The sequence below is a fragment of the Canis aureus genome, chromosome 3 (assembly GCF_053574225.1).
Source record: "Canis aureus isolate CA01 chromosome 3, VMU_Caureus_v.1.0, whole genome shotgun sequence".
NCBI lineage: Eukaryota > Metazoa > Chordata > Mammalia > Carnivora > Canidae > Canis > Canis aureus.
Window position 1 is genome coordinate 25,485,068 of NC_135613.1, and position 25,436 is coordinate 25,510,503.

Sequence of the window (25,436 nt, forward strand, 5' to 3'; positions counted from 1 at the left end):
AATATCCTGAATCTAACCACATTTCCCACCTTTGCTGCTCCCACCTGGGTTGCAACAGCCATCCTCCCCTGGGGACACTGGGCAACAATTTCCTATTTTGCCTCCCTTCCTCCACTAGTCCCCCATCCACACCCCCACAGGCTGTTTTCCACTCAGCTCTTGGAATGATCTTTTGAAAACACAAATAGAACCATGTTGACTCCTCTCCCCCAAACTCTCCACTGGCTTCCTATTTCAAACTAATAAAATTAGGGTTACCTAAGCCTTAAGCCACCTGGTCCTTGGTTACTTGCTGCTGCCAAGACTCTAGGGCTCTCCCCGTTACCCAGACCAGCCGCCTCCCTGCTATCTCTGGAACCTACAGAGGACACTGCTGCCCCAAGGGCTTAGCTTCTCTATCTGGAGACCTCCTTGCCAATGGCTTTGCATGCATATGTGTCCCTTCATTCAAGTGTCTGCTCAAAAGTCCTCTGCTAACACAGGCCTTCCCTGATGACAAGGCCTAAAAGGATGCCTCCCTCCATCCTTTCTCACCTTCCACTCAGCTGTTATTTACTCTGTGGCCACTCGACGTTACACATTTCGCATTTGTGTCACGGAGGTCTTTCCCCACGGGGACAGGAATGCCGGGGCGTGTTCTTGTTTGCTGCTGAGTTATCACATCCCGGGTGCGGCCATGTGGTGGGCACGCAGATGTGCGCTGACTCCATCACTGCCCTTTGAATGCTGAATGCTGCTTCTCCCCTCTTCTTCAGTCTCTCCCCAAACAATCAGGACAGTGGTCCCTGCTCATGCTCTGCTCAAAATGGGAACTTGTTAAATTAAGCCAACAGGGTGAGTGCTTCAACTTCTCCACCTAGAAAAACTACACCACTGCTGGAGAATCACTGGTAGGTGTGTAAGAAGGAGCTCCGGGAGAACCTAGAGCGCTGGAAGAAAGCACTTTCAGAGAAACAGCACAAAGAAATAGCACCCGGCTATATAACAACCCTGCTCTGAATGATCAGAAAAGAACACATAGGTCACACCACCGTATCTTTGCAAGTCAAGAAAAGGGATCATGTGTAAATACCTTCCAAAGGATGCAAGAATAAATGCACATCAAAAGCCTTCTGATGCACTGGTTGTACCTTTATTGTTTACCTCGTTCACTAATAGTTCCGTGATGCAAGGTTACCATACACAGTTAGATAATGTTTGCATTGCACATCTAAGGCTATACAGCAAAAGAACCAGAATTAGTACAAATACAAGAACTATATTTACATTCTGTATACTCAAGCTCCAAACATCAGATAATATTTACATAATAAAACATGAAAATGAAAATCTGAAATTAATAATGTACATTGTTGCTAATGTGCTCAACTCCTTACTGGGGAGAGATCAGTTTGCAAAGTCTTGGTTCAAAAAGGCCACGTGTGCTCCACGGGTTTTGTGGCAGCGCACGCGGATGGTGAGAAGAGACCCGAAATCCCGACGGGTGGCGCTCTGCACGCGAGAAGGCCGATGGAGTCCTCAGGTGAATGATGCCAGAAGGTGCAGCCTGAAAAAAGGGAACTCGAAGACACAGAGACGACACACAACAGCCAGGGTTTGGCAAGAGACCAACCTCAGCTTGGACTTTCTGAGCACAGCTTTTAAAATGAAATTTGCATCAACTCTCATTCTTTCCTTTAAATGATCAGAGGCTTTCCTAAGATTTCATGGGGCTCAAATCCGAATTTCCTAAATGGCCTTTTGAACAACCACCGTGGATCATCTCGCAGCTGACATCTTATATTCCTAAGGAAACACAATCAATACATTCCTGCCGCACCCAGTCACGGTTTGGCTGCACACTGGGGTGAGTCATTACTGGCCATGGTGGATAGCTGCTGTGTACGCGAGTCAGAGTCCTCTTTCAAATACATTCAGCAAACCTTCTGAGAGCAGCAGCAGAATTAGTGTCTTCTTTTTAAGGAATGGGTTAACAATCACATTTTAGAAAGGGAACCCAAAGCAAAAACGAAGGATCCAAGTGGAACAGACAAGCCCTGACCCCGTCCAAGAGAACCTGAGTGGCCACAGCACAAGGAAATGAAGCGTACCAGAGCTGCCACGCACTAGGTCATCCATTCTTTTCCAGTCCAATGTGCAATTAATTACAGCTGTATAAATACACAAATACCTTACAAAATTAAATATCCCTGTAAATTAGAACGAGCAGCAGGCAACAAAGTCTTTGCTTTGAAATATGTGCCAGGAGAAATCATTTTATTTTTAGATCCCTAAAGATCTTTCACAATGATTTAAACTCATCCCTTCATCTTAAAAGAGCTAGAAAAAAACCACTGAAACTATGAGTAGTTGTGTAAGATCTCTACAGCTGAAGGGGGAAGAAAATTGTAAAACAACAGTGGTTTCTCAGCTGGGAAAAATAATTTTCCTTTCCCTTGCAGTGATCGCCCGAGTGTTTTAACAACACGTTCAGATTTGTATGCCCACCCAGCTGCCAGCAGCAGCCCTTTCCTACTCCCCTGGCTGTGTGCACGGCTGGCCAGCCCTGCATAGCCTGGCCCGAGAGCTGGCTGACTCCCAGGCAGGCGCAGAGGTTAAGCAGGCTGTGGGTGCTGGTTTGGTGTGGGCTGTGAGGTCATGTTTTACTTTGGCAGGAAAAGGAGAGTGGGGAAGGAAGGGAGGATATAATTACTTTTAACTAGCACTCATTTCTTCTTAATTGGTGCTAGAGCTTTTTCTTCCTGTTTTATGCTTGTTTAAAAGAGTGCTTTAGGAAAAAAACACACACACACAAAAAACCCTCAAAAGGTAGTTTTCTCCAATACTAATACAATATTAATATTATATTAATATTAAATATTAAGCTTCCTGCCACCAGAGCTTCAGCTAAAGCCTCATAAGTAGTTCCTGCCGTAAGTGCTCTCTCTCAGCTTCAAAGTGTGGATGGGATGGATGTGTCCAAAAAGGGAACATTAATCCTGAAACTGTTCAAACTCTGATCTGGAAATGGGCCACCAGAGGAAGAGGGGGAACCAATCAGGGTTGTCCTCAGATGATGGAAAGCACACTCATCAGAGACCCCTGGACACAGGCGTCCTGTTTCCTTAATGGGCCCTCTTACCCCCGGCTGTTACCAATAGTCCAGTTCTACCTCTTCTAATAACTGACACCTCCAAAGCAAAGCAAAGACTTTCCAAGCCAGTTTTGCTTGAGTTAGAAGAAAAACCAGACATCATTTCAGTGTATCACATGATTTTACTTTCCCTCGGCCCTCCCATCTCCCTCTGTCATGGACATGGGTCCCTCTGTCAGACTATGTGACAAACAGCAGTGGCACCCGTGACTTCATTCTAAAACATAACCTTCAAATTTCATTTTCATTTCCCTGAAATTAGATTTAATTCCAGCCCAGGAGCTATCTCTAAGCACCGACAGATCCTGGATCTGAGTATACACCAGAAAGGCATATTGTGTCCATTAGATGCTGAAGGAACCTCTAACTACGTTAACAATCTCACGCACCGCTCAGAGAACAAGTAACATCACAGTTAATGACCTATGTTGTAAGGAGAGGAAGGAAGTTAAGAAAACCTACTATAGAATTTTTATTGATTACTTTTCAGCTAAGGTCCCAGCCTGGGATTTCTATCCTTTCAAGTTCACCATGATTCACTTTTCCTCCTCTTTGCAAGGCAACTCGACTGAAGTCAGGAGACCTGTTCTTAGAGAGGAGTCCACCCTAGAAGTTAGAAGCAAGGGTCTGCAGACATGCGCCTGCCCAGCTCTATTCCACAGTCTGCACGAGCCCCTGCCCTGTGCTAAAGCAGAAAATTGGCTGGTCTCCACCATCCAAGAGCAACTTCAAGGCTGGGGACCTCAGTGGAGGTGGAGAGGGCAGATATTTTTCAGAATGCCTGAGGGATGGTCACACAGAGGGTTGGTACAAAACATTGCAGGTCAACTGGCAAAGCAGCTGAATTAACCTGCAGGCCTTCCTTGCCCCAGGTCATTCCTATAAAACTTACTGATGGCTGAAAGAAAAACAGTATCTTCTTCCATGATGGCCTCTGGATGCAGATGACCCTGTTCTGTCCACAGTGACCTTCCTCCTTTGGCAATATTTCTACATCCCATGAAGACAGCCAAGGAGAGGCAAGGCAGATGCAGCAGCAAGCCACTGAGGCCAGGGCTCAGATGAGCCTCTTCTCTGTCCCCAGGTGTCCTTTTGTTTTGTTTTAGTGGTAGGAAGGGACTGTTTTTAATCCTGGGATCCAGAAGACAAAGACTGCTATGTCTGCTTATTTAGGATCATATGGGGAGAAGCATTACTGAAAGTACTTTCAACTGGACAAGGATCATTGGAAATGACCATGGGATTCAGAGGGAGACTCCAAGTCTGTACTAAAAGTTGAGTTTCTTTGACCAACGGGAGCTACAACAACCACAAGGTTGCTACTCAACATTACCATAATGATGACGACAATCATGAAGATCATTACCAGAAAGTGAGTCACTCCCTCCTTGTGGGACATTTGTGTATGATGCTGCACTAATTCCAAAGTGTACCACCCATCACTAATGCCAAGGAGAAACAGAAGAAACTCTGAGAGAAAAGCAGTTCATAGGAGCACTGCTGGGACGAACTTCCCTCATCTACTGTGCCCACCTTCAGGAGCTACGGTAAAATCTCACAGTCCTTTCAAGTCCACTGGAAATATTCTTGGCTTTTCCCTTCATACGAGGTCAGCAGCAGCCACTGTTCCAGCCCCACTAAAAAATCCTCCCCTCTCTCTTCCACTAAAAGAAAACCGCCTAACTATGTTTTAAATAAGTTCCACTTTCAGAAAATACACCTATGCCATTTCTAAGCTCATCACCACCTTTTCCCTGAATGGAAAATGCAAGGATTAACAATGGCAAAAAGAAATGGAAGGGGAAAAGTTAAGTTCTTTCCTTTTAGGTTCTAAAAAAAAAAGCCAGATGTTTCCTCCCATAGTCTCTAAGCCACCCCCCGCCCCAAGTTAAAGTGATACCACAGATAGAGAAAAGGAAAAAAGTATTATGTTGTCTTAAAAAACAGACAAAAATATCCAAAGACAGCAGTACAGACATCACAGGTGGTCATAACAGGGACCTATCATAAAAAAGGAAGCCAAAGGACATGAAAAAATTATTTGGAGATTCACTGGATCCCCTCTGGGTTGTTTTTGTTTTTTTTTTTGTTGTTGTTTTTCTCCCTTTTGTTACACCACATGCTACTACCAAGATTCTCAGCACAGGAAAAAAGAGAAGGGTAGAGAGCATTGGAGATGGGGACCAGGAGAGCTAGAAAGTGTGTTGACAGGACGGAAAGAAAGCAGTTACGCCACAGGCTTACACATGAGAGGGGCCGTCAAGAATCACAGAGAGAAGTGAGAGGCAACACTTTCTTTATCTCTCGAAGGCGAGTGAGGGTGTTCAGCAGAGTCACTTAGTACTTCGATTCACTTGGGCATCTGCGGGAAAGTTTTGACCTACAGGTGGCAGAGGAAAAGGATGGATTAGAAACCTGGATCCAGATGTCTCTCCCCTCTTAGGTCTCTCTCCTCCGCAGTTCTGTCCTTGAGCTGCCTCCCCTCAAACACCTAAGGCCCAGGTCTCTAGGCTCCCTGAATAAGCAGGCTAAGCTGTGGTCTCCCTCATTATGAGGTCCCTAGGATACAAGCCCCTCACAGGATCAGAGGCCAGATCACAGGGTGGAATACCAGACCACAAAGGTTCTTGCCACCTTCCTCTGATTCAGTCAAAACATTAAAACAAAACAAAACAAAACAAAAAAACAAACTCGAAAAAAAAAAATCAAAGCAGGACATTAACTGCAAATGTGATCAGGTCCCCTTAGTCATTCAGGATACTGGGTGACACCTTATGAGAAGCAGAGGCTTCATTACCATCATACAACCACACTTATACCAATGTCCTTCCTCTGTTTTCAACCTATTTTTTGGGAACAAGACTTCCTTCTTGGTTTACATGGATGTCCCTGGGACCAAAAGCTAAGAAGACGAAATACGAGGACAACTTCTTACCGTATCGTGCCAGCAAGAAGTGGGTTAAAGGCATATAACCAGTCGTTCATGTCTTTGTCATTGAGAGCCTGTAAAAGGACCCCACGATGCTTTGTGCAGACAGCAAAGATGTTAGGTGTCTGAAAGAGACACAGGTAGAGAGAAAAGTTACAACGGCTGCTGATAACAGGGACCAGCCTGCCATATTCACAGGACACACAGCACTTCATACTGAAGGTTCAGAGAGCCCAGACACATGGGAGAGATGCCACACCACACAACAGAGAATTTAGAACTTGGAAGGGAAGGGTACAGGTGGCCATAAAAAGCCAAGAGAGCAGGACTAACCTTCACCATGGCCTGCTGGTCCTCGCTATATTCCACCTGTGCTGTGGACAGGTTAATGATGCCACGCTCCACTGGGTCTTTGTCGCTGTTATAGATGAAGACATAAGGGCGGCGAACCACAACAAAATGTTTGGCCCAGTTGCTGTAAAGTGGCTCCTTGAAATGCAGGTATCCTTTCTTAGAGACCACAGAGCTAAAGAGGACAGTATGAAAGACATTAGTTTCTCACAAAAAGAAAGTGATCGGGATCCCTGGGTGGCACAGCGGTTTGGCGCCTGCCTTTGGCCCAGGGCGCGATCCTGGAGAACTGGGATCGAATCCCACATCGGGCTCCCGGTGCATGGAGCCTGCTTCTCCCTCTGCCTGTGTCTCTGCCTCTCTCTCTCTCTGTGACTATCATAAATAAATTAAAAAAATTAAAAAAAAAAAAAAAAAAAAAAGAAAGTGATCATGGCCTGAGGACCATGAAAATCTGTCTCACCTAAGCCTAGTCCCTAGGATGAACAAAACAGGCAAAAGAGACAAAAGATCCGTTTGGTCTAGAATCTTCTCTGTTAAAGTAATACAGCAAAAAACCACAAAGCATCACCATAGCATACTGTGGTGTGGTGGAGATGCCTGATAAGACACAAACGGAGCAGGAACCCAGCCTGGTTCTTTCCTCCCAGATTCCATTGGCATCAACAATAATATTCATCTCATGTATAAGAACAGTGAGTATATCATGCTGATTTGTCTTTTGTACCTGGAATCCCTGTCAATACAGTACTCACCCTGGTCTAATTTCTTCAATATCTGGAACAAGATTGAGAAACTCATTTTTTCCTGCTCGGGCCAAATAGGGTGTTTCCACAGTCGGGACAATCTGAAACTGTTCAAATTCTGTGCAGGGACTAGAGGCCCGGGAATTGGCTTCTGGGGTCCTTTAAAAGAAAAAAGTTGGGAATAAGAGGAGCTTCAGCAAGTCCAATGCATAATGTGTATAACCCTCTCACCAAGAGGAATGAGACCTCCCTTAACAGCAGGGGGCCTTGCAAACAGTTTCAGAGAGCTCAGTTGAGAAGACAAGCTGGTGTCAGAAAGTTAATTCCAAATTCAACTGAGGTCGTCCTTTAGAAGTTACAAAAGTCATCAAGTCATGCACAGTCCCTCTTCCTCCTCTGAACAGAAGTATCTGGGGCATGATATTCCATTCAGTGGTTCTAAGTGTAATCCCTGACCAGCAGCATCAACCTCACCTAGATACCGTTAGAAATTAAAATTCTCAGGCTCCAACCCAGACCTACAGAATCAGAAGGTGGAAATCAGCCACCTGTGCTTTAACAAACCTCCCAGGTGATACTGATGTGCACTGACCTTGGAGAACCACTGCCTTAAGGGGCTGGCAGAGAAAGCAAACATGTGGGAAGAAGCTGGCTTCCTGAATGACCACCAAACTAGAGCAGTCTAGGCCCACGATGTAGGAAGTAGTTCCTATGCTCTGCACTGTGAGCTTAGCCTGATGAGTTGTATCTCACCAATTCTAAAAAGCCCAATTTTTAATACTTCACCATTTCTCAAGTTGGGGGATGCACCTTACAATTGATGACAGGTCGCATGACAGTGTTTTTTTTTTTTTTTAGTGGCACAATAAAATAATGCTATGGTTGATGACATCACAAATTAATTACATCATCTGGGTGTGTTATTTTCTCAATCACACTCAACTATGGCAGTGTTGTTACAGTCAGACAGCTAGCTGGGCGATACCCAGGTGGGTTCTGACAAGTGAGCACAGTGAATGGAGATAGGCACAAGTTTGGTGAGGAGTCACAAAGAAGTGATTACAGTGATAAATTCACTGGATCTAGACTAAACTTGTCTCTGTTATTCTTACCAATATGTTTCACTGTGCCATCAAAATATTTTTTCCAAACTAAGTTTTAAGCTGTTTTCCTGAAGATGAGGCTTGTTCTGTCTGATATGAGTAGGGAGCCAAGCAGGGGTGGGAACAGAAGGCCAAAGTGAGCACAGAGGGGTTCAAAAGAGGAACCAAGGGCTTTCATGCAGAAAGTTGGTGAGACATAATGTTAGAAGTTATAGGAGCATCTCCTTGGGACTGTGATATCCAGAGAAGGCTCCCACATACTTCTGAGTGCTGCTGAGAGGGATGGTCCAGCCCTCAGCTAAGAACCACTGAGCTAGAGGAAGGCTGGCATTTCCCTTGGTTCTTAGACTAGCTTCTCTCAGTGAAGTCTGGGTACTTGTGACTTCTTTTTTCCTTTCAAGTTTATATTTACTATTTATTTTTAGTAATCTCTACCACCAACATACGGCTCAACTCACAACCCTAGAAGCAAGAGTTGCATCTCCCACCAACTGAGCCAGCCAGGTGCCTTCAAAACAAAACAAAACAGGGATCCCTGGGTGGCGCAGCGGTTTGGCGCCTGCCTTTGGCCCAGGGCGCGATCCTGGAGACCTGGGATCGATTCCCACATCGGGCTCCCGGTGCATGGAGCCTGCTTCTCCCTCTGCCTGTGTCTCTGCCTCTCTCTCTCTCTGTGACTATCATAAATAAATAAAAAAATTTAAAAAAAAAAAAATTAAAACAAAACAAAACAAAACAAAACAAAACAAAAACTAGGGTACTTACTTCTGATCAAGAGAGTTGCTCCTAGCCTCTACCAGAGAAGGGCAGGTGGAAGAGGGAGTGAGGGTAGCACTGCTGAAACTGGACACAGAGGGATCCCGTCCGATAGGAGAGATATCAGACAACTGGAGGCAAACAGAAGATAGCAAGTGAGATTTAGCTGAAAAACAAAATGCCTCTGCAATGCAGAGCTCTGACACCCAGTGACCTCACATTCATAAATCTGATGCAGCAGGTTATTCAAGAAAATGACTTACAGATATCTTATGCCCTGAGTGTCACATTAGGAATCATCTACAGGGGCAGCCCAGGTGACTCAGCGGTTTAACGCCGCCTTCAGCCCAGGGTGTGATCCTGGAGCCCCGGGATCAAGTCCCACGTCGGGCTCCCTGCATAGAGCCTGCTTCTCCCTCTGCCTGTGTCTCTGCCTCTGCCCCACCCCCCACCATGAATAAATAAATTAAATCTTAAAAAAAAAAAAAAAGGAATCATTTACAGAAAAGGCAAGGCTGGCTTTTTATTTTGTGACTGTCCTGTATTAAGTGACCCTATCTCTATGAGCCCAGTATTTAGAACAGGCACTATTCTAAGAATATGGCAGAGGCCTTGCCCTCCTGGAATTTATATTCCAAGTGGAAAAGGCAGACAACAAACAGATCAACAAACACTTTGAGAAGTGCCAGTTAGTCATATGATCCAGTAATTCTACTACTGGATATTTACCCCCCTAAAATGAAAACACTAATTCAAAAAGATATATGCACAACTATGTTCACTGTAGCGTTATTGACAATAGCTAAGATATGAAAGCAACTCGTGTCTACCGATAGATGAATGATAAAGAAGATGTGGTGTATATATACAATGGAATATCACTCAGCCAGAAAAATAAATGATCATTTCATTTGTGATGAAATGGATGGACCTAGAGGGTATTATGCTAAGTGAAATATGACACAGAAAGACAAACACCATATGCTTTTACTTATAGTGGAACCTAAAAAACAAAAAAAACAAGCAAAAAACAGACTTTTAAATACAGAAAACAAATTGAGGGGAAATGGGTGAAGGGATGGGTGAAACGGATGAAGGGGATAAAGAGGTACTGACTTCCAGTTATAAATAAATAAGTCATGGAGATGAAAAAAGTGCAGCATGAGGAAAACACTCAATAATACTGTAATAATGTTGTATAGTGACAGATGGGGATGACGCTCATCATTGCGATGAACACTGGGTAATGTACAGAACTTTTCAATCACTATGTTGCACGCCTGAAACTAATATAACTTTGTGTGTCAACTATACTTCAATAAAACAAAGCGTCCTTTGGGCAGCAGGTGCTGCCCAAAGGTAGTGGTAAGTGCGATAGTAAAAAATGAAGCAGGGAAAGAGATCGGAAAGTTTCAGGGAGCTGGGGCCTTTATGTAGGCTGGTTAAGGAGTCGATTTTTTTTTTTAATTTTTTTAAAATTTTTTATTTATTTATGATAGAGAGAGAGAGAGAGAGAGAGAGGCAGAGACATAGGCAGAGGGAGAAGCAGGCTCCATGCACCGGGAGCCCGATGTGGGATTCGATCCCGGGTCTCCAGGATCACGCCCTGGGCCAAAGGCAGGCGCCAAACCGCTGCGCCACCCAGGGATACCCCAGATATTTTTTTTTTTTTAAAGATTATTTATTTACTCTTAGAGACACAAAGAGAGAGAGGCAGAGACACAGGCAGAGGGAGAAGCAGGCTCCATGCAGAGAGCCTGACGTGGGACTCAATCCAGGGTCTCCAGGATCACACCCTAGGCTGGAGGCGGCGCTAAACCGCTGCACCACCAGGGCTGCCCAAGAGTCGATATTTAAGCAGAAAAATGAACAAGATAAGGAAGCAATCACCAGAATATCTGGAAGAAGCCTATCTCAAGGAAAGGAACAGCAAGGGTGCAAAGACCACTGGCAAGAAGGAAGCTGGAGTGTCTAGGAACAGTAAAAAAGGTCACAATGACTAGAACAGAGTGAGCATCACAGAGGTCCTTTAAAGTGTTCACCTCACTCTGTCAAAGGCAACAACATTTTACGCTATCGAGAACCTCAGGACTTTTAGTGTTCTGTCATACGGTAACATACCAGCCCCCTACAGGGTCTTCTCTGAGGGACTGGGGAAGAAGCCAAAATGCTTCCCATCTAAAACACTCTAAGAGACACGGGAATACTTTTATCTTCAGAAGTCAGTGTTCTGACTCTGAAAAATGAAGTAAATATAAGAGCAGATCTGCCCTATATCCTCAGACACAATGCTACACCCATCTGAAGCCACCTAAAAGCAAGGAACCTGGGACAGGAAATCTGAGCTGCTCACCTTACAGTCACTGATGCTGCCATGCACCTGGCTGAACTCCCGGTTGAAAGTGTGGGTGAGGAGTTGCAGGCACTAGGGGAGAGAGAGGAGAGTGTCAGTGGTTAAATGAAGCCCTGGATGCAAGGCAGTTAACAGGCTAAGACACACAGAGGAGCTCAGGTGCTGTCCAAACACTCCAGAAACTGAGTAAAAACACAGTGAGAGAGGCCTGACATATGCCTAACAAAGTTAAATTCAGTGGATAAAAAAGCCACTCTCAAGGCTAGAAAAGCAAACAGCTGCCACCACTGCAGTTTAGAAGTGCTTAAGAAGAGAACAGTGCCCCTCCGATTCGTCCTGGTACTAAAAGGCATGGAGACTTCTGGATGGACAGATTTTTCTAAACTGCCTAGACCATTCGGTTATTGAAACAACATGACACAAAAGCCTTCTCATCTCTGTATTCCATTGTAGGCCAATTGCCCAGACACCATAAAGCCTGGGAGTCACTCTCAATGACCCCTCTGCTCTCTCCCACCCCGTCGAGGCAACAAGGAGTGCTGACTCTCCCTCCCCAATGTCTCTCCCGTGACCACACTTTCCTCTTCACCCTGCAGCCCCCCACCACACCTCTCATCCAGGTCATTGCAAAAAAAAGACCTCTTTGGGCCTCTAGTCTGTTGTCACCCCAAACCCATGCTCTTCCTTGTTGCCACAGGAGTCTTCCTGTTTAAAATATTTCCATGTTACCCCCAGGGTACTCTAAACTCGAGTCCAGCCCACAGAGCCTGCAGGATCTTGTCCTGCCTCACATCTCTGACCCCATCTCCCGCCTCTCTGCACGTCCCCAGTGATTCCCTAGCACTGATGTTGTAGCACACGCGGCTGCCTCTGGTGCAGCCTTCCTAGATCAGCTCACCAACACTGGACCATGGAAGCCTTCCTCTAGCTCCCCCAGACTCCAGACCTATACCACCAAGTCACCTGTGAGCTCAGTGAGGGTAGAAATGGAGTTTTATTTATTTCTACCTTCACAGCTAGTACAGGCCTTGAAACAAAGGCCCTCAAAGAAAGATGAAAACGAAAAATCCAACTAGCTCATGGAGTCTCACAGTGGGAAAATGCTCAGCAAAGAGGAAGGGATTCACACCTTGGTAGCCAGCTCCTTCTCCCGATCCACAAGGCTTTCAATGTCTGCTGAGTCGTAGCCACTGCTCTCGCTGGGGGTGATGGCGCTTTCAAAGGTGGTGGTAGAGATCTGAGAGGAGATGCTGGTGGAAGTGCTGAGGGTCCCACTGCTGAGGCTGGGGGACAATGAGTCACTCAAGGATTTGGGGATGCTGTCACCAAGTCTGTCACGTAGCAGCAGGAAGTGGCGAGTTTTCTCCACCTAAGATCAACACAACTGCCTCAGTACACATAAAACTTATTAAGATCTTTGTAAGATTTGTTTTAGAGAGAAGGGAGACAGAAAGAGAAAGAGAGAGAGAGAACATGTGCGCATGAGTTCGCACACATGAAAGAGTATGCCTGAGCGGAGGGAGGGGCAGAGGGAGACTGAAAGGGAGAATCTCCAACAGACTCCCTGCTGAGCATAGAGCCTGACATGGGCTCAATCCCACAACTCCAAGGTCATGACCTGAGCTGAAATGCTCAACTGACTGAGCCACCCAGGCCCCCAAAGCTCATTAAAAAAATTTTCTTTTAAGATTTTATTTATTTATTCATGAGAGACACACACAGAGAGAGAGAGAGAGAGAGAGAGAGGCAGAGACACAGGCAGAGGGAGAAGCAGGCTCCATGCAGGGAGCCCGACGTGGGACTTGATCCCGGGTCTCCAAGATCAGGCCCTGGGCTGAAGGCGGCGCTAAACCACTGAGCCACCCGGGCTGCTCCTCATTAAGATCTTAATAAGCAAAATATTATGCCTCCATCATGATCAAAAGCTGAAAAGCGGGATCCCTGGGTGGCTCTGCAGTTGGGTGCCTGCCTTCGGCTCAGGTCATGATCCCAGGGTCCTGGGATCGAGTCCTACATTGGGCTCCCTGTGAGGAGCCTGCTTGTCCCTCTGCCTATGTCTCTGCCTCTGTCTGTGTCTCTCATGAATAAATAAATAAATCTTAGAAAAAAAAAAAAAGCTGAAAGGCCAGGATCACACAGAGAAGTTGAGTGTGAGACTGATACTTTGGGAGTCATGCTCAAGAGTTTATCTGAGTGTCTCCAGCCCTTGGATACCTCGTGAAGGAGCTCCAGCTTCTCTAACTCCCACTGGTGCTCAAGGATGAGGCTATCCCCACGGGGCCGCCAGCCTGCTAAGTTCTCTTCTCCTCGCACATATGCTACTGACGTATCCAAGATTTTTCTTCTCCTCCTCTGCATGCCTGGGACAAGAAGAAATAATGTTTTTTTGTAGAGAAAACTCTGATTCCATTTTTAGCTCAAAACAAACTAATAATTCATATACATGGCAAACTAAGACAGTCAAAATACATGGAATTTTGTTTATTAGTAAATATTCACCCCTTTTTCCCAAGGTAATTCTCTGAACCTCTTTTAGAACTGATTTTTATACTCTTTGATAATTATGAAGATTTGTAATGCAACTTGAGAAAATGCCCAAGTTATTGTGTTAAGTGAAAATATAGAAAGATTGAATAGTCTGTAACCTAAGGTTCCAAATGTATAAAAATACACCCACGTGAAGTAGGAAAGGACCTCCCTGCCCCCTGCCCACACTACATTCAGGAGCTCAGTTAGGACTGCAGTTGACAGATAGCTTCAGCCTCATCATTTCCCATTAATTTTTAAAAATATTATAGTTTTACATATCAAAGACATGAATTTATGTTAATTAAAACATTTATCAAGGAAGTATCTGGACACTGTAATTAGCTGCTATTGGGACATGGATTCACACTCAAATTCTTTTTTTAAACTAAATCTTGTCTGTGGGCTCTAATCTTCTTCCGTGTATGTTCTCTGAAATGATTCAAACTCACCTTAATCGAATGTTTTTTAAGAACCCTGACCTTTGTCCATGTTCCAGTTTATAAACACAGAAATGCACAGGGCTGCTTAAGGCCACCAAGCTAGAGGAGTAGCAGCAGCCCAAAGAAACACCAAAAAGGACACACAAATTCAACTTAATAATTTGTCTTCCTAGAGCACAGAAAGTTTGAATTCTAGTTTGGCAGCACCTATAAAGTTATACTGCCAAGGTATCTTTGGTACTAACGTGGAGAGGAAAATGGTTATGAAGTTTGCCAAGACAAATTCATTCTAATATACCAAAATTTTTATAGTATGTTACAACCTCATCATATTTTGTTCAATACAGTTTCTTTTTTAAGGATTTTATTTTTTTATTCATGAGGGAGACAGAGACATAGGCTGAGGGAGAAGCAAGCTACCTGTGGGGAATCCGATGTAGGACTCAATCCCAGGACTCCAGGATCACAACCTGAGCCAAAGGCAGAAGCTCAACCACTGAGCCACCCAGGTGCCCCTCAATACAGTTTTTATAACTGTTTTGCAGGTCACAAACGAAATAGTATTGTAACTCAGATAACGGTCACTCTCACCACCACCAAAAAACTGGCTTATAAGATATACCTGGTTTCCAAAAAATTTTCTATATATCCTAAGTGGGTAGGATAGATTTTTGACATAATATACTCCAAGCACAGGCAAAGATATCAATCACCTCCCCAATCCATAAGGGCTTACCTGGACTACCCGTGTCTGCCATTTTGCATAAACTGAGTTCATAAATTCCAGTGACTCGATTGCTATTCGAATTAAAACAAACAACTATTTAACTTCTTGTAGCACAAAAACAGGAAAATCTTAATTCTTTCTACTTAAAACACTGTCCCTGAATAAGGACTGCAGCCCACCCTCAACTATAGATATTTCTTATTTCTTATATTTCTTTCTTTTCTTATTTCTTTTCTTATTCTAAACTTAAGAAGTATATTTTTCTGAGGAGTTTGTTTTCATCCCAATCTTTTTAATTACTTTAACAGGATGAATAAAATTGAATGATAAACTTAAAAATTTGTAATAAAAATTAAAAATCTGCCTTTTCTGACCACAAGAGAAGAGATGAGGGGGAAGTCTGACTAGAATAAAATGATGGGCATCAAATTTGGGAGCATGCGATTAGGAAGTGTACTGAACCTCTCGTGTATTAGTAACACTTATTATTTAGGCTGGGTGGTAAGGAACGGGTCATCCCTTTATTAGTCTTAACATATTTTGATATATCTTAAATATGAATAAATCTTTAAAAAAATCCCAGTGAAAATCCCAAATCTAATTCTAATCAGTTAGAATTAATGACATGAGAGAACATTTAGTCCCTGCAAAATTGTTCTGAGTGTTCACAATGTAATACTCCTTCCTTCACTCATACACTCATCTATCCATCAATATTTCAGTAAATGCCAACACTTAGAAGTTATTGTACTCCAGGTATGAGGTTGTAAGCCAACCCTGAAACAGCAGGCCAGTGACACCGAGAGGTCTGCTGATTCTGTAGTGGGCAAACCAATTGGAAGCGAAACTTGTCCCAGAAACTTACGAGTCTGGTGACTTTGAGTAGCCACTGCCAAAGAGGCTGCGCAGAGAGCGTGGCGGTGAGATCTTGGCATCCCGGGAGTAGAAGACCATGCACACGTCCTTGGTGATGACAGCTGGCTGGATGCAATGATCCAACTGAAAGCAGAAAGGAGCGAGCTCCAATTAAATGCAGACAGAACATCTGTGTCAGGACTCTGCTCCTGCCCAGTTGGAAAGCTAGTCCCAGAAGTGGGGGCTGGAAGATTTCAGCTCTACCAATTACTTCAACAGCAGCTTAGCAGATAATAAATGCAAGATGAGGAAGCAGTCCTTGCAGCTCCTTTATTTTTCCCAAATTAAAAAAAATTTTTTCTGAAATAATGGCCATAATTATTTATTATGTGCAAGCAATGTTCTAAATGCTTTTATATATGACCTCTCCACATCTTCCTGAGGCAAATGCCATCATTATTACCCCTGTTTCAGAGATGAGGGAATTGAGGCACAGACAGAGTCTCTGTGGAAGGATATGCTGGCAGTAAGTGGCAGCACAGGGACCTGAACTCAGGCTAGTTCCAGGGTCTGGGTTGTTAATTGCTCCTAGGCTCTGCCCACAGCTACAAAAACAAGAGGTGAAATTCTCTTAAAATCATACCTTTGGTCACCAAAACTGAAGTTATAACAGAAGCCATATGACTTTTTTTTTTTAAGTTTATGTATTTTTTTTTTTCAGTAATCTCTACACTCAACGTGGAGCTTGAACTCACAACTCCAAGATCAAAAGTCACACACTCTTCTGATTGAGCCAGTCAGGCACCCCATTGTAGGGCTTTGTGATTACAGAGACTAGGAACAGAATCTAATACAATCAGAACAGTAGCAAACAGTTTACAAAAATCAGTGAATCTTTCTTCCTCATTTCCTGCAGTAATCTGCCCACTGTTCAGGTCTAGCCATTTGTGGTGATTTAGGTTCAGAGTCTCCTCACCTCTAAGTATGCGGACAAGGTCATGTAGATCTTTTCCCCATAGGGCGTCACTCTGTTCAGAAGGAGAGAGTTATGGAGGGAGCTGTCCCACACGGCCTCGAAACGGTAGAAAGTCCTGAGGTCAGAAAGGCAAGAGGCAGTCACTCAAAGCAGCTGGGTCATCTTAGGCCAGGTACCCTCACTGTCAATAACACTACTGAATCCTACACCAACAGACACTTGCAATGTATCGAAATGTGAGAGTGGAGCCTTTATCCCCTAGAAGGAAAAGGTAGGCTACCAGTCTCTAGCCCCACCCCCCACCCAGAAGCACTTAACTATGCTTTTTTTTTTCTGGACGAGCCTGCTTCTCTGCCTATAAACAAAAAACCAAATCAATCAAAGTGATTAAGATGAAAAGGATAAGTGCCTATAGACAAAAACTGAAGGAAGAAAGCCTAAATAAGCTCCTCTGTCAGTCAACAAAGAGAGAGCAGGAAGCCAATCCTCAGGAGCTCATAAGCCTGTCTTGACATCACAGTCCAGTTCTGCTGAGCCTCAGAAATGTGACAAATTCCTGCGAGGACTGATGGACCAAACAGGCAGAATAATTTAAGTACAGAGAATCTAATTTTAAATAAAAGGATAAGAGGCTATTCTTAGTGATGTTTCAGTAGAATGATTTTAATACCAAAGCTGTATAACCATTATTTGTTACTTTTCAAAAACAATCCACATGAAAGTCAATCTTACGTTTCAATAGCAACTAGAAGCTTGATTTAATAAGCACCTATAAACTATTTTTTAAGTTGCCCTAATATCTTCCTTTTTTCCTACTGGTAAAACCCCATAGACCTGACCTGACATTACAGACCAGCCCCCAACTCTGCCCGCAGGTGCACCCACAGGTTCCTTAACAAGTGTCTACACCTGCACAGTGCATGTTCCATCACTACTAGCTCTCACCTGGTTCAGCCAGAGTTTCTGTACACTTTACTTCCTTTTATGTTCCTCCTTACTCCTTCCCAAATGGTAACCTTGCTAGTGCTGTCTTTTCTAGATTTCCTATGAGACAAATAACTTCCCTAAATCAGATGAAGAGAGATGGGAAAAGACTTACTTCACTACTGAACGAGGACTTTTTCCTACCCCCCAAAGAATAAAATAGATAAGACAAGCAGCTCTGACAGCAGAAAGAGAAATGTTTAAAAATAAACAACCTATTTCTCACAGACTCAGCTGCCCAAGTAGCTGAACTGGTCTCTACTATCTCACAGGACAAAACAATGAAAACAGTGAATAATTATGCAAAGCTACAGAGCAACAAACCTTCAAGTTTCTGACACAGAGAGGACAAAGAGAACAGAACACCCAGCCTGAGATTCTATATGAAACATGGGGGGTAACATTCTAATTTGTAATCTAGCAGAGGAAAAGCTGAAGGTGCGTAAGAATAAAATGGACAAGTTTAGTAAATGGAATGGGAAAAGAACTCTACCAATTACTTAAGAAGCTGTGTGTGAAATTGTACACACATCAGGAAAAGCCAAGGGCACAAAGGGTGCAGGATAAAGTGTTGCTCTATCCTAGGTCTGCATGGGGAAAAATTACTAAATTAACATAGTAATCTAAGCAACATAAGACATAAAGCATTCTGATAAATTAGAATCTTTATTTGCAAAAAGCCAACAGAAAATACCTAGGCATATCCTTATCAAGAAAGAGCCTGCAAAAACATAGAAAAGGCTTTTGTTAGTACAGAAAAACAAAACAAAAAAACAAAAAACAAAAACGGAAAGGAAAAAAGAAAAGAGAGAAAAAAATTAAAAAGGCAAATTTGTTAAGCAAAGTGAATCTAAGTGGACAATTAACAGAGAACTCCATAGGGTACAATTTGATAGACAGCTTATAATGACATGGGTCCCTCTCCTGAGACATTTAATTAAGGAAAATGTTGGGCACGGAAGGGATGGTGGACACCACCCCTATTAAGACCCCATCTGCAGGTGACTCAGTACTGGCAAGTAGGAAGCTGCTGTGGAATTGAGGGAAAACCCAGTCAATTAGGTAACACAGGTGCAGGACTGGGAAGAAAAGCAGCTGTGACCCTTGTGGGCTCCACACCATGAGAGCTCTCTCATAGATGTATGTACATCTCACACCCAAAGTGGAGTTAAGTTCAACTTTAAACATTAAACTTTAGGCAAATAGAACAAAAGCTCTCTTAACCAAACTCCACTTAGCAACTTGCCAAATTAACTTATGCTGTGTTCCTAAAATATAAAGACGGATATCTATTTTGCACTGAGCATCCTAAACTAGTGGTATCTCATCTACCCAGACAGTTTGCTCCCAGGAGCTGAGTGGTGTAAGTGTGTGCTTATCAAGTATCAATAGTATTTGGTCCTGAACCTGTTTATACTGCACTTATTATAATCGTTTAATTTAATCAAATATTAGGCAAATCCATGAAACATGAGGGCAAAAATAATCTTTATTTAGTGTGAAACATAACTAAGTCGAACATTTTTGTTTATTTATTTATTTAGTTTTGAGAGAGTGAGAGAGCGCCAAAGAGCAGCGGGAGAGGTAGAGAGAGAGAATCCCAAGCAGGCTCCACAGTCAGTGCAGAGCCGGACAGAGGGTTTGATCTCATGACCCTGAGATCATGACCTGAGCCAAAATCAAGAGTTGGTCACCCAAATGACTAAGCCACCAAGGTGCCCCAAGTTGACCATTTTTAAAAGATGTGATAACTGCTGAGTTGTGTAAAAACAGCTGTTAAGCTTGGGTGTCATAAGTGTTTTAAAAAAAGGGGGGCAGGGCAGCCCCAGTGGCGCAGCGGTTTGGCGCCACCTGCAGCCCAGGGCGTGATCCTGGAGACCGAGGAACAAGTCCCACATTGGGCTCCCTGCATGGAGCCTGCTTCTCCCTCTGCCTGTCTCTCTCTCTCTGAATGAATGAATAAATAAATAAATAAATCTTTAAAAAAAGGGGGGGGGGGCAAATAGTAAAATTTCAAGAATAAATGATAAAAAGTTCAAAGGATTTTTGCATTTATTTAGTTATTTTTAAAGATTTAAAAATTTATTTGGTGAGGAGAGAGAACAGGCACAGAAGGAAAGGAAGAAGCAGACTCTCCACTAAGCAGAAAGCCCAATATGGGCCTCAATTCCAGGACCCCAGGATTATGACCTGAGCTAAAGGCAGACACTTAACCAACCAAGCCACCCAACTGCCCCTAAAGGATTTTGCAAGAAAGACAACCAGAAATACAATAATTAAGCCTATAATTAAAGGGAAGGCCTTGGCCCTACAGCAAGAGCTTGACAAATTAATATGTTTATATAGCTTAAATTAAAGTATTTAAAGTATATATCTTTTTATTATATTTGATTTTAACCATTTTTTTTGGTTAATTAACTCTAAACTTCTACTGTGAAAGATAAGCTCCTTCTAACAAAAGCCAAATTAATCTCCTAAGCATCTGACTCGTGGCTGGGTATGAATCAGAGGACTTTTGAAGGTTACTTTATGTAGGCAACCAGCATTTCAAGCAAACATCATTGTTCTGTGTATTTCGCTAAGTATTCTAGAGAAATTTAAAATATATTTCTCATAGTTGCAAAGAAAATATGAATGCCAGCTGAATATCTGCCATCAACATCCAACTGGAGAAAATACCATGTGGGGTTAATGCTGTCTTCAGAGAAACAGGATTGTTCACAATTCTGCCCAGGAATAGACCAGGAAGGGCCAGAGCACACTTCTTTACCTCTGCTACCACTCCCAAACGTGTACACCCTCATATTCCTTCCCTCTCTCTCACAGCTCCTCCTATAGGCAAAAAGCAAACAGACGTTTGCTTTTTCTTTTTTTTTCTTTCCTATGCAAAACTCCAACACAAGGAAACAATGGAAAAAAATTAAGGCTGCCCCAAACTTTTAATCCTGTTTCTTCCTGTTGTCTCATTTTTCCTCTCCCTCTTTCCAACAGAGATGTGAGCACATTCTTCAGGAACAGACGTATACGGAACTCCTCCTATAATGCAAAGGCAGGGTTCTTTGCCAACATTAGAACATGCAGCCACCTCTGCTTCCCAGCCCTTACCACATAAAGGAGTCAAGTCTCTGTGCACAGTGACATAACTCCTTTCCTGGGGAGGTAAGAGGGCCCCAGCAGATTTATCTCCAGTTGGACATGGGAAAGCAGACTGGCTATGTACTTTATGCACTGTCATCACTTGATTATAAAATGGAATTTTAAGGGAAACTAATTTAAAATTAAAAATAAAATAAAATTCATTATTTATAGCAGACAACCTTGTTCAGAAGAGTTTACCTATGTTAATTTATCACCTTTATGAGTAAATGAAAAGCAAGAGACAGACTCCTGGAACCTATGCCGGCAGCACCATAGGCTGAACATGAGAGGGTTCGCTATACCTGGGAGGGCAGGTTTCCATGACACTGAGGACCAACAGACCTTTCTCCACAGCAACCCCTTCACAGGAAAACAGTCTCAGCAACAATTAATTCCTAATTTTAAACCCTTGGGTAGTATGCTGCATTTTCTTTTTCTGTTCCTGTCTCTAAGACTGTGTTACATTCTACTCAAACTCCACACAGGATGGAGCATTTTCACTCCATATAGTAACTGACCCACATACACATATCTCTCTTTTTTTTTTTTTTTAATTTACTTTTGGAGAGCAGGGTGGCAGGGAGGAAAAGGATGTCCTAAGTGAGAAAGGAATGCATTTCTGCACCTGAGCAGGAGTCACTGGTGAACAAGGAATCTTAACGGTGGAGCAATCAGCCCCCATAGGGCAGACGCCTTGCACTTACGTAGCGGCCCTACCTGCTGGAGTTGTGGGAGGACTTCAGGTACTTGGCAGAGATGATATTTAGAGAGAGGATGGCATCAACTGCAGCCTCATCCACCTCAGCCTTATTTCTGATGCGGCCTACAAGGAAGAATAAAGAAACTAGGACAGGGGTACACTTAAAAACACAACAAATTCATTAAGCTGAAGACAGACTTTTACACCTGGGTAACTTCAGGTGCTGGAAGGGTCATGTGGCTAACCACTGAGTGGTCCCCCACAATTCTCCGTGTCGTCTTCCACTTACTTCCCACATTTAGTCAACTGTGAAACCTGACTGATTCTCTGTTCAAAGAGTTTCTCATATTCACCTCAACTTTTCTGATCAACACCACCCCCTACTCACAAAGGTTATCCCCTTCCTGTCTGGAACACTACAGTGGCCATTTCACTGGTCTCCTGGCTGCTCACTTCTCCCTCTCTCCACTCCATACTACACTCACTTTACAGAATCTTCTTAAGCCACTGCCTTCATTATATCACTTTCTTGTTCAAAATTCTACAACCATTTTCAAATTACCATTAGGGGAGCCCTAAAGGATGTGCAGCACAGAGGTGAAGGGCACAGCCTGTGGAGCTGGACTGCCTGGGTTCCAACCTCATCTTCAACGCTTTGTCTGTGAGGCTCTGACACATTGTTCAACCTCTCTGAACCTTTGTTTCCTCATCTGTGAAGAAATTCTCCCCTCATGTGATTATTACAACCATGTTATATGTTTTTTTAAAGGTTTTTAAAAATTTATTCATGAGAGACACAGAGAAAGAGGCAGAGACAAAGGCAGAGGGAGAAGCAGACTCCTTGAAGGAAGCCTGATGTGGGACTTGATCTCAGAACCCTGGGATCACACCCTGAGCCAAAGACAGACAGACGCTCAACCACTGAGCCATCCAGGCATCCCAACCATGTTATATGTTTATGTTATGCTATATTAAATAAACTATTATTTTTAGAGCATTCAGGAATGTACTTGTCACAGAATAAGTACTACATTAAGTGTTTGTACCTGGGTGGCTCGGTCAGTTATGACCTGCCTTCAGCTCAGGTCATAATCCCAGGGTTCTGGGATTGAGCCCCACATCAGGCTCCCTGCTCAGCAGAGAGTCTGTTTCTCCCTCTCCCTTTGCCTGCTGCTCCCTCTGCTTGTGCTCTCTCTGTTAAATAAATAAATACAATTAAAAAAATAAAGTTTGAAAACCACCGCCCTTGATAGAAGAGAGTATAATCTTCCTTCAAGGGATTCTTTTGAAACTTTTTAAAAAAATATTTAATTAATTTATTTATTTGAGAGGGAGAATGAGAATAAGCAAGGGGAGAGGGAGAAGCAGACTCCCCACTGAACAGGTAGCTCAACGTGGGGCTCGATCCCAGAACTCTGGGATCATGGCCTAAGCTGAAGGCAGACACTTAACCAACTGCACCACCCAGTTCTCACCCCCGCCCCCACAGGTTCTTAATCTGGTCCACAGATACTCAAAGGATCTATGCATAGAATTCAGGAGGTCTGTGAGCTAAAAAAAAAAATACAACTTTATTTTCACAAACCTCTGACTAAAATTTGGCACTTTCTTCAATTACAAAGGGAGGGGACAATCCACAGGAAAATCAGCAATACCTGTGACTGTCTCCAGTAGAAATTATAGAAGTCTTCACATCATACTGAGGTAAAATATCCTGACATTCATCCCACTATGAATGATAGAAATTTGACCCACTGCTTCTTTAATGTACTTAATGCATTAATATAAAGAACAGTTTATATTATAAATTTGTTTGGTATTTGAGCAATTTCAGTACCACTGGTTCCCTTTGTAATCCCATGTACCCTTGAACAACACAGGTATGAACTGCATGGGTCCACTTGTACACAGATTTCTTTCTTAGGGCTGCATGACAGCCCAAATCAAGAGTCAGACATTTAACCTACTGAGCCATCCAGGTGCCCCCTATTTTCTTAAAATTTTCTTTTCTCTAGCTTACTTTAAGAATATAATATATAACACATATAACATATAAAACACGTATATGTATATGACCAAGTTATTGGGAAGGCTCTGGTGAACAGGCTGTTAGCAGTTAGGTTCTAGGGAGTCAAAAGTTATAAGGGAATATTCAACTGTGCTTCTAACCCTCATGTTGTTTAAGGATCAGTCATACTTTATTTCCTTGTTTATTTTTATTTATGAGAGAGACAGAGAGAAAAGCAGAGACACAGGCACCAGGAGAAGCAGCCTCTCTGTGGGGAGCCTGATACGGAACTCTATCCCAGGACACTGGGATCAGGCCCTGAGCCAAAGGCAGACACTCAACCACTGAGCCACCCAGGTGTCCCTGTTTCTTCCTTTTCCTTTTCCTTTTCCTTTCTCTCTCTCTCTCTCTTTCCTTCCTTCCTTCCTTCCTTCCTTCCTTCCTTCCTTCCTTCCTTCCTTCTTCTTCCCTCCCTCCCTCTCTCTTTCTTTCTCTCTTTCTTTCTTTCCCCGTTTTCTACATTTAAAAACATAGTTCTAAAAAAATAAAATAAAATAAAAAAATAAAAAAATAGTTCTGAGGGCTTCGCCACTGCCAAAGGAGTTCGTGGCAATAAAAGATTCAGAATCCTGCCTTAGACTCTAAAGCTTATATGGTTTAGTCAATTTTTTCTTTTCATCATGAGACCCTGGCAGGGTTTCTAGCTATTTGCATACTAGACACATTCTGGACACTCTTACTCAAGATGTTTCTGTGTGTGGGAAACATGACAAAACATGAAAATGCTCTCATATTTCTCCTGCATCTATTCAGACCCTCTGGATCTTTTCTGTTGTTAATTCTCAGTACAGATATTTCTCACTTGTTCTCATTTTGGCACTTACTCATCAAACTGCTTATTTGTTATTTTTTAAAAAGTTTATTTATTTATCTAAGTGCCCTCTACACCCAGTGTGAGGCTTGAACTCATGACACTGAGATGAAGATTGCATGCTCTACCGCCTGAGCCAGTCAGGCACCCCAAACTGTTTTAAACGTACATACATTGTTTCCTCAATGAAAATCCAAATTCACAATGAGCAGAAACTTTTCTTATGCCTTTTCAGAGCCTCTAGAACCATTCCCACAGTAACTGAGTAAAATAATGACTGGTTGAATAATATATTCCTAATGATGGAGGCTGAGAAATAAGAGTAGTTTCAAACTCAAGGCCACATATTCTCCATACTCTGTGTTCTCCAGTACTCTTTCCACATATTCCCCATGTTCCTCTAAAAAGCCTGGCTGCATCCTCGGCTAATGGAATGTACTCACCTACCACTAGCTCACGAACATCCTTCCAATGGAGTTCACTCCCCTTCTCATGGATAATGGTCACTGTGATCCTTCGCTGGATGCCCTAGGTAATGGAGGAGGGTTGCAGTTTAGTGGGATAATCTATGATTTCCTCTTGTGTGTTGTTTTCTGGGTTGCATGATACAGGATTGGGTAAGAGGAGAGATGTGGAGAGAGGGGGAAATGCTGTCCACACTGTTACTCTAAACCAAGGGATATAGATCAGGGGCTGAAGAAGAACCAGGTTCTAACATGGCTTTAAGAACAGATGACCAAAAAAAACAAAAAAAAACAAAAAAAAAACCAAAAAAAACAGATGACCAGATCGTGTGACTCATAATATATAATATACAACCCTCAGCTCCTATGCCCA

The 25,436-nt window shown here is 43.0% G+C and overlaps 1 protein-coding gene across 9 annotated transcripts in view; it reads right to left on the minus strand.

Moving 5' to 3' along the window:
- Positions 1-1,110: 1,110 nt before the first annotated feature.
- The window catches only part of KIF1B (kinesin family member 1B), a 149,395-nt gene continuing 125,069 nt past the window's right edge, over positions 1,111-25,436 (minus strand). For all 9 annotated transcript variants that reach the window (XM_077891254.1, XM_077891251.1, XM_077891259.1 and 6 more), the window contains 13 exons: positions 25,043-25,127; positions 21,738-21,843; positions 16,899-17,013; positions 15,933-16,066; positions 15,077-15,138; positions 13,586-13,731; positions 12,501-12,740; positions 11,372-11,443; positions 9,028-9,149; positions 7,169-7,318; positions 6,396-6,588; positions 6,069-6,187; positions 1,111-5,513 (listed from right to left, as the gene is read on the minus strand). In XM_077891254.1, coding sequence (XP_077747380.1) covers positions 5,471-5,513; positions 6,069-6,187; positions 6,396-6,588; positions 7,169-7,318; positions 9,028-9,149; positions 11,372-11,443; positions 12,501-12,740; positions 13,586-13,731; positions 15,077-15,138; positions 15,933-16,066; positions 16,899-17,013; positions 21,738-21,843; positions 25,043-25,127 — 1,587 coding nt within the window. In that variant the 3' untranslated portion in view covers positions 1,111-5,470. The remainder of the gene's footprint in view (positions 5,514-6,068; positions 6,188-6,395; positions 6,589-7,168; positions 7,319-9,027; positions 9,150-11,371; positions 11,444-12,500; positions 12,741-13,585; positions 13,732-15,076; positions 15,139-15,932; positions 16,067-16,898; positions 17,014-21,737; positions 21,844-25,042; positions 25,128-25,436) is intronic.